The sequence below is a fragment of the Nicotiana tabacum genome, chromosome 2, assembly GCF_000715075.1.
Source record: "Nicotiana tabacum cultivar K326 chromosome 2, ASM71507v2, whole genome shotgun sequence".
Taxonomy (NCBI): domain Eukaryota; kingdom Viridiplantae; phylum Streptophyta; class Magnoliopsida; order Solanales; family Solanaceae; genus Nicotiana; species Nicotiana tabacum.
In genome coordinates, this window is record NC_134081.1 from 24,911,464 (window position 1) to 24,920,905 (window position 9,442).

Here is a 9,442-nt window from a genome sequence, read left to right on the forward strand (position 1 = left end):
ACCTATTCCAAGTCTTGGAATCTCAAACGGATATCGATAACACCAAAGTCCACTTCAAATCAAATTTAAGAAATTCTTAAACTTTCAAAATGTTAACTTTCTATAATAAGCGCTAAAATGCCCTCAGGCGACCCGATACTCAACCCGAAGATACGCCCACGTCCGAAATCATCATACAAACCTATTGGAACCTTCAAATCTCGATTCTGAGGTCGTTTACTCAAAAGTCAAACCTTAGTCAAATCCTTCAACTTAAAGCTTTCAAATTTAGAATTTTCCATCCGAATCAACTCCGACCACATGTACAAGTTATAATACGTGTAGTGAAGCTACTCAAGGCATCAAACCGCCGAACGACGCGTTAGAGCTCAAAACGACCGGTCAGGTCGTTACATAAATTTTCAGTAAACTACAAAATGAGAAAACTAATGAAATATCACAATAGAAAAGAATGTACGAAAAGAGGGGGATAAAGATATTTATATTTTAAATTAATTAAAAAATAAAAGATAAATAAATAACACTCAAAAAAATTATTGATAAGTTTAGACAATTGAAGAATTTTGAGCAGTATAACATAAGTTAAAAAAATAATATTCCAGTGTAAGAAAATATATATCAATGTTATATTAAAAGAGAAGTAGTATCAAAATATTAAGCCAATCACATTAATAAATGTATAATACTAAGTACTTGCTAATTTAATAAAGATAAATAAGGAACAAATAATTTATTTGATTACTATATAATGTGTATCTTTTGATTTTGTATAAATTTTGTTAAAATAACATTAAATAATAAAATAATAACTAATATTTATTAAAATAATATAATATATTAAATATAAATTTTATAAGATTAATATTGTATCAAATTATATTATTTATAAAATAAAATTAAAGTTATACTAATGAAGACGAGTTCCTATTGTTATACGCATTATATAGGTTGCCGCCGCTACACTTTCGGCAAAGTAAAAATTCTCGCAGCTGAAAGAGCAAAATGAAAGGGTTATGAAAACCAGAAATCGCAGTCAAATAAAGCTTTCTTCTGTCTTTGCTTCAGCCTACTGAATATCAATGCTAAGAATGCAACAATGAGACGCAAAACTCAAACCCGAAAAACTTCCTCAACTCATGGCATCTATGTTACCCAAAAAGCTTACCCCAAAATCCCTCTTAAAATTCCTCAAATCTTCAAAAAACCTCAACACAACACTCTCCTTATTCGACATAGCTTCACAACATCCAAATTACACTCACGACGCCATTATCTATCACCATATTCTCCGCAAACTTTCCCTTTCTTCCGATCCAAGATGCATCCCTCACATGAACCGTATCGTCGATATGATTCAAACCCAGAAATGCTTATGCTCTGAGGATGTAGCATTAGCTGTTATTAAAGGGTATGCTAAGAATTTAATGGTTGATAAAGCTATGGAAGTTTTTCAGAACATGAAGAAAATTTTTGGCTGTGAACCTGGGATTAGGTCTTATAATACATTGCTTAATGCTTTTGTTGTTTCTAATCAGCTGAGTAGAGCTGAGTTGTTTTATAAGTACTTTGGAACGATGAGAGTTTCGCCGAATTTGGAAACATACAATGTTTTGATTAAAATTGCTTGTAAAAGGAGGCAATTTGATAAGGCGAAAGAGTTGTTGGATTGGATGTGGGACAGTAATTTGAAGCCCGATGTTTATAGTTATGGAACTTTGATCAATGGGCTGGTGAAGAGTAGATGTTTGGATAATGCCTTGAAGGCGTTTGATGAAATGTTTGAAAGAGGGTTGCATCCGGATATTATATGTTATAACATTTTAATTGATGGGTTTTTGAAAAATGGTGATTATGATAGTGGTATGAAGATTTGGGGGAGGTTGGTGAGTGGGTCGAATGTTTACCCGAACGTGGTTAGCTATAATGTGATGATTAATGGTGTATGTAGGTGTGGTAAGTTTAATGAGGGATTGGAACTTTGGGATAGGATGAAGAAAAATGAGCAAAGAATGGATTTGTTCACATGTAGTACGTTGATTCATGGTTTGTGTGAATTGGGCAATGTCGATGGGGCTGAGAGGATTTTTAAGGAAATGATTGAGACTGGACTATCGCCCGATGTTGTGGTATATGGTGCCTTGCTTAATGGTTATTGTAAGGTTGGGGAGATTAAAAAGGGTTTTGAGTTGTGGGAGCTGATGGGGAAGGAAGATTGTCGTGCCGTCACTAGTTATAACATATTGATGAGAGGTTTGTTTGAGAATCGAATGGTGGATGAAGCGATTTCTATTTGGAAGCTTATGAATGAGAATGGTATTGTTGCCGATTCATCATCTTACGGAATTCTAATTCATGGGTTGTGTAAGAATGGGTATCTGAACAAGGCTTTGAAGGTCTTGCAGGCCGAAAATGAAGGAGAAAGAGACATGGATTCATATGCATACTCATCTATCATTAAGGCGTTGTGCAAAGAAGGAAGATTGGATGAAGCAACTGCTATGTTTGATTTGATGGCTAAACAGGGATGTAAATTAAGTTCTCATGTTTGCAATGCGCTAATCAATGGATTTATCAAAGCATCTAAAATTGTGGATGCACTCAGATATTTTGGTGAAATGAGCAGTATGAATTGTTCGCCAACGGTAGTCTCCTATAACATGCTGATAGATGGGTTATGCAAAGCTGAAAGATTTGGTGACGCCTATAAGCTTGTAGAGGACATGCTGCAGAAAGGGTGGACGCCAGACATGATAACATATAGCTTGTTGATGGATGGCCTTTGCCAGAGCAAAAAGTTAGACCTGGCCTTGAAGTTATTGAGTCAAGTTATTAACAAGGGATTCAAGCCCGATGTGACCATGGTTAACATTATAATTCACGGCCTTTGCTCTGCCGGTAACCTTGAGAACGCGTTGCAGCTCTTTTTGAACATGAGCCAATGGGAATGTCTCCCGAATCTTGTCACATACAACACCCTTATGGAGGGATTTTATAAAGCTAGAGACTGCAAAAATGCTTCAGCGGTTTGGGCTCTTATTTTAAGAGGCAGGCTTCGGCCAGATATTATTTCTTATAATATTACTCTTAAGGGGCTTTGTTCTTGCCATAGAATGTCAGATGCCATTTTATTCTTGAATGATGCCGTTAGTAGGAAAATCCGTCCAACTGCAATTACATGGAATATACTTGTCAGAGCAGTTATTTGTGGCTGAATTCTAACATAATACTTATGAAGTACGCACCTGGTGGGTGCCAGATGCCAATTTCTACTTGATTGATGCGCTGAGTAGGTCCTAATCTCATTTCCGTTGCTCTTCAGTAACCTAGATTTGCATTTCCGCTTATGTAATCTCACTATGTACTAAGATAAGCTTATCTTCATGGTTACAGGGCTGCGATTATTATTCACTATCAAGGCAAGTTTGTCTGACCTCTATGCAGTAATCTTTTTTAAGTTATAAGTAAGCTCTCAACTCACTTCAGGTGATTATATGATTTCGCGAAATGGGATATTCAATCAGAGGCACAATGCTCTGCTATTCAAGCATGGGTTTCTGTCATGTGTGTCTTTTTTAGAAGCAATTTAAGATTCTGTGGTTGATAAAGGTTGAATGCATTCCTTGCAATTGAGATGTGGTTGAAAATTTCTCTGAGATACTGGATTTTGATAGAATGATGCCGCTAACTCAATTTTGATAAGCTTGATTATGCTTTTGTTTAGTAAAGTTGACTAAACTATATTCCATTTAACTTTCTGGTGCAGAAATTGAGGGGACAGTAAAGGCAACAGAGATGATTGTGCAACAAAATTGGGCTATTTGTTGGGATGAAATATTCTTAAGGTTAAGGTATTGCTGTGCTTGGATTTCTTTTACTAACTACGCATTTGGGTAAAACAAAAAATATCATCAAAAGAATTGATTATGGGTACAGAAGAATTGAGCCCTTTGCCTGGTGTGATTGGGCAGGGAATGTTTCTTTATGATGGTCATAGTTCATAAAAACAGATGTACTCTCTATTTTGAAGATGTTTCCCTTGAAGATGTTTCCCTTGATTGTGCTAATCTAAGTGTTTCATGCAAGTAGGAATCTTTGATCAATTTGACTTCACAGTGTTTCTTTTAGACCTTGAGAGTTTCATGAGGGGAAATTGTGCTTGCACTCTCCATCTCACCCAATGTATGAATTGCCTGCTTGTCCAATGAGGATCAGTACCTAACCTAAAACGCTAGTTGCTACTGGTTTGTATGTGAGACTTAAATGGTTAAGTTAGGAAGAAAAGATTATTGGACACAGATTTTACTTCACTGACATTTTAAAGACAAAGTTGCTATCAGATTGTAAAACAAAAGGATAATATTTGGCATCACTGGATCCACCATTCCAAATAGCTATATTATTATAGAGGGAATAGAATTCACAATCCGTTAAGGGATTAGTGAATCAGGAAAACTTTGATCGCAGTTTCTACTTTTGTGCTGGAGATATGCTGTCGATTTTCATATTCAGATTTCAAAGTTGTCAGACTTCTATCATCACCTTTAGAAAGTAAAAGTTGGCATGTCCTATTTTGTTGATCAATATAAAGCATCCTACACGAATCCAACTTTGGTGGTTACAGTTGCCATGAAAAGCTTGGATATGCTGATGCAAGAGAAAAGTTGGCATGATATATCAGCCTCTAATAATAACATTTTATTTCGAGGTTATAACTCATGCAACATTAATATCTAAAATTTTGCTCTTCTGTACAATCAGTGGAACAGAGGATTTCACTTTTTCTCTTCTTCAGATGTCTGCTTTTGCTTTGTTTCTGTTTCTGATAACACACTCTGCTCGTAGATGACTTGAGAAAGCAAACCCACCAAGATCGCTCCAAGAACTGCACTCTTTGTCCAGTCAGAAGGTGAAGAGATTAATGCATTTGTAATCCCAACTACTACAAGACCGATAAGTGCAAGGTAGATATTCCTTCTAGTCTTTGACTCAGCATTTTCTCTACTGAGTTGCTTAATCTTCTCCGTTTCCTCCTTAGCTTTTGCTTTATCCACTGATTGTTTTTGCCCTAAGTTCTTGAAGAAAAGCCCTTCATTTCTCTCTTCCTCCATTTGGCCTTCAAAGTCCACCAACTTCTTCTCGTTCTCCTCGATCTCCTGTTTGTTTAACTCTATTGATTCTTCAAAAGCTTGCATCCGGCTCTCTATATTTTCCATTATCTGTTCCACAAAGAAAGTAAAAAAAACAAATCAAGAAGTGTGTAATTGAGAGATGAAAAATAAACTCCACTTTCTTTATGATTTGGTTTTGCAGTTGAGTAGAGACCCTTGAACCAGCTTCATCGAGCTCTTTGAGGGCATTTTCACCAATCTGGTCAATCTCGGCATTGGCATCTTCAGCAAACTGGGACAAATAAGCAGATCTTTCGTCTAAGTAGTCGGTAAGACGAACTTTCTGAGTTTGAAGCTGGGCAATCCTCGCAAGCAGTTCCTGCTGACGGCTGTCTCCTTGAGGCGGAGGTGGAGGAGCGTCTGAATCTGAATCATTCGGTTTGCAGAGGCAGAGAATGGGGTGTTTTCTCCTTTGGAAGTGGCCATTTCTGTTAAAAAAGGCATGTTGCTTTGGTGTCAAAGAGGAGTGAATTGCTTTTAGATGAATCATTCTTTGAATTTGTTGGGAGACTAACCAGTGCTAAGTAGTGAGAAGGGGTGGAATGGAAGTGTTTGTGAACCTCTGATTGAATGCACCTTATCCATTTTATTTGCAGATATTTAGAAACAAAAAAGCGAATGGGTCATTATCTATTATATTAGTCGTTGTGGGCCACGGAGGGGAGTTTACACTTTACACTGTGTGTGTCTCGTCTTACTAGCTTCCTGTTGGAACTGATCATTGGATATAAAATTATAAATATATAGGTATTTGTTTTGTCCCTTTTGCTATTATATGTCAACTATGTTTCAATTCAAATTAATTAAGTTGAGGAAATGGGCCCTCACGGACATTTACAACGTGTAAAAGTGTCATGATATACACATTCATTATTATGTGGATTCATGACAATTTGACTAATTTATGATAAATGGCTATATTTGCTATGGTTATTTTGTAATTATGGGATTCATGATAATTTAACTATTTTACTGTGGCTGTTTTAGCATAATTTACCAATTTTTACAATGACCAGCGACATATCACATTTCTGTTATATGACAACGTCAAAGTATTCCCTACGTCCTATAAATTTGTTGTTGATTTTGTTGAAACAAAGGTTGAATTCAAGTAGGGTTATTCAGAAGATAACTCGAATAAAAAAAGTGTTAATGGTTTGTTGGTATCGGACTATCGTATTAATGATTCGAGAACGATTTGTAATTATATGACTAACGGGTTATCAATTTGAGTATCACTTTATAGTCGATTTAACCGATACACTTAATATTTATTTTACCATTGTTTATATAAACTCATGTGGCATTCAGTATGACTACTTGATTGATCAAGCTTCAAGTTAAAAATAAAACAATTACTCCGTATTTGGGGTTTAATTGATACACAAAAAGATCTTTGTTTCACGATGATTCTTGTCCAAACTGATAACCGACAGATACGAACTGCCTGATATCCTATCGACTTGGTGAGTGATAGCGTATTTAAATATTGATAACTGGATTAATAATTACAAACACTGAAGCGTATTATAACACCCTAGATTCAAGTTAAACGGAGTATATATTTATGTTAAAAAAAGAACAGATGCAAGTTTGTTTTAACTTTAAAGTTTACCAAATCAAAATAATAAAGGGAATTGGGTTTAGGTAACATACAATAACCAAAAAAAAGTTTATTTTTCAACTCATGTTGTGCAAATTAACGCTTAAAAAAAAGAGAGGATGAAAATTACAAATATGCAGCTTTTCTATACCAACATTCTTCTACAAATCCGTCCCGTAACATTCGGCCCTTTCCCAGCAAAATGTGGATATTATTGTCTGGCTTAATCGATGCAGCTTCTACTTTAGGGAATAATTATGTGAAAAGCCTAGGGAAAGTGATTGAAGACAAACTCGTTGAGCATCAAAGGTTTAAGAGGTTCACTGAGTGGACAACAGAGGTGTTGTTAAAATAAAAATTAATCTTGGAACTAAAATTTTTGAAATTTTGCAACGTCGTCTTTGTTAATGACTTTTTTTTTTCTTTTTGTGAAATTCATAAGTGCAACAAGCATTATCCCCGCTATCAGCTGTTGATGTATGGAGTGAGGCACTCTCCTTCCATTGAGGAATCTGTGGTCAGCGCAAGAATTGCTTCCTCTGTTGGAGCAACCACCATTCTTCTGGTGAGATAAGTTACTTGTTACATGTTAAATTGATTCAAAAATTCTCTATTTGATCAAGGGCGGCTACATAAATTTAATGGCCTAAAGTCAAATTTTAATAAGAGGCCTTATACTTTTTTCATTAGTACGTATACACACATATATGCAAAAAAAAAAAATTAATCTTGCCTTTTTTTCACACTTGTTGTTTATAGTATATATTCTTTCTTAAATGACATAAAGTCTTTAACTTCGTATAGTAATATTATCATTTATATTAGAAAAAGATAATTTAAATAAATGAGATGTTAGACATGTATTTGCAATATGTTATCTTTGATATTGTTGTAAAAATATTTTTACTAATACAAAAATTTAAGTAGTTTAATTCAAAGTTTTAAAAATATTTTTACTGTCAAAGAGTAGACACCTTTCTTTCGTTTTTATAATTTTTTTGTACTTTTTTATCTTTTTCTACAAACATTCATATTGTCTAATTAGAAATAAAATTATAAAATTCATTATTAAAATTTTTGGCGGTACCTAAATCAAGGCTTTACTAGTCTCCTACTAGAGTCACTTGTACACTCCTGACATTCTCAATCAAATTTATAGAGTCTCACTTAAGATAAGGCAACAATGACAAGAACATAATGGCAGTGAGTGTGTCATTCAGTTACCAAATGTGAATGAAGCTGGTTGAACATTATGTTCATGGTGGGGAATAGTGTGTAAATAATTGTTGATCGTCAACGAGGGGCAGCCCAACAGAACTGGTGGCTTAAAACTAAAATATATTAAAAAGACCTTGAAACTTCTTTTATAAAATCTATATAATATTGAGACACGAAAAAAACCTACATGACTTTGATCTAGTGGTGAGAGCGCAACTCATGATGTATAAGTTAAGCGCACGTCTCAGGTTCGAGTCCCTAGATATGGAGTCGTCTTTGTTAGGGAGCGCTTTACCCTCCAATGTGGGACTTCGCGACGCGAATCCGAATTTAGTCAGGCCCCAATGTGGGTACCAGACAGCGGGTGAAAAACCAAAAAAAGTAAAATAAGCGCACGTCGTATGGTATTGAATTCTTCCCTTAAGTGAAAATGGTAAAGGGTGAGCCCATTATCCATCATGTTTTGAATCTTGCGATATTTTTATCGAGGATTTCTCAGGTAAAAAAGATGAGAAACAAAAGAACTTGCTTTCTGGTGTGTGGATCAATCAAATGTGACAAAAAAGAATAGTTAATTTAGAGAATTTGAATTGAAATTAGAAAGTAAAATCGTGAGAACCATGAAAAAAGACTATACATAAAGGAAGAAAAATAAAATTGATGATAAGGTAAATATATTATTTAATTTAGTGAGAAAAAATTATCCAATTAACTCACTCAATCTTACGTCTACCAAATATTAAAAATTATTAAAATTTAAAATCTTTTATTAATAATTATATAAATATAAATTATGGACTATATATTATATAATAATATAGTAGTGTCTTATATATATTTGGGGGCCTAAGGCAAGGGCTTCACTTGTGTTACCCTAGAGCCGCCCTTGTCTTTGATCTATTATTAGTAGTATATTTTTGTGTTTCTTCATATGTAAAATTGTGGTCATGATATTACAATGTTAGCCTTTGTTTCTATATATTTCCCGTTGTACTTTGGGATATAGTAATTTATTTTTTAGCAGAAGCTGAATACAATTAAAAAAACGCAGCATTTTCTATCTTTAAGACCTACTACCTACCACCTGAAAACCGAGTCTTTTCTTCCATTCTCGTTATTGCATTTATTACGGGAACTCCGACTCTACCAAGTGTTATTTCATCCATCTTATTTCTGGAAAATGGAGGTAGAAGAACTTTTTGATAACCAGATACTCCATAGATCTTAAATTTGCATTTTCTGTGTGGCGATGTGTATGATTGATTGGAAGTTTTGGAGTATGTTTGAATGAGAATGATTTGAGTACCTTTTTCATCATTGTGCGTTACTGGTGATATTGATTTGCAAAACGCATTGTCAACAGATTTCAACCATCCGTAGGTGTGAAACTACGGTGAAGGAAGGCATTAAAAAATGACGGGATAAACCTAAAATCACATGAAAGGAACTTGTC

The 9,442-nt window shown here is 34.7% G+C and overlaps 2 protein-coding genes across 8 annotated transcripts; one reads left to right on the forward strand and one right to left on the reverse strand.

Annotated features, from left to right (window-relative positions):
- Positions 1–972: 972 nt before the first annotated feature.
- On the forward strand, positions 973–5,930 carry LOC107768529 (uncharacterized). Of its 7 annotated transcripts, none has more exons than XM_075231874.1 (5): positions 973–3,290; positions 3,391–3,461; positions 3,764–3,848; positions 4,843–4,961; positions 5,311–5,930. In XM_075231874.1, exon 1 carries the CDS (start codon positions 1,137–1,139, stop codon positions 3,210–3,212), a length of 2,076 nt encoding a protein of 691 aa, XP_075087975.1. In that variant the 5' UTR covers positions 973–1,136; the 3' UTR covers positions 3,213–3,290; positions 3,391–3,461; positions 3,764–3,848; positions 4,843–4,961; positions 5,311–5,930. The 7 variants fall into 7 exon arrangements, with proteins under 7 accessions (XP_075087975.1, XP_075087974.1, XP_075087972.1 ...); XM_075231873.1 differs by having other exon boundaries at positions 3,391–3,416; XM_075231871.1 differs by having other exon boundaries at positions 973–3,286.
- Positions 4,673–5,658, reverse strand: LOC107768530 (uncharacterized). The gene is made up of 2 exons (XM_016587662.2): positions 5,323–5,658; positions 4,673–5,216 (listed from the first exon to the last, which is right to left on the reverse strand). Exons 1-2 carry the CDS (start codon positions 5,656–5,658, stop codon positions 4,773–4,775), a joined length of 780 nt encoding a protein of 259 aa, XP_016443148.1. The 3' UTR covers positions 4,673–4,772.
- Positions 5,931–9,442: the final 3,512 nt, after the last annotated feature.

Coding starts and splice junctions, on each gene's coding strand:
- LOC107768530 (XM_016587662.2), bottom strand. CDS start 5,658: ATGATTCATCTAAAAGCAATTCACTCCTCTTTGACACCAAAGCAACAT. Junction 5,217..5,322: donor TCGATGAAGCTGGTTCAAGG/GTCTCTACTCAA, acceptor TTTGTGGAACAG/ATAATGGAAAATATAGAGAG.
- LOC107768529 (XM_075231876.1), top strand. CDS start 1,137: ATGGCATCTATGTTACCCAAAAAGCTTACCCCAAAATCCCTCTTAAAA.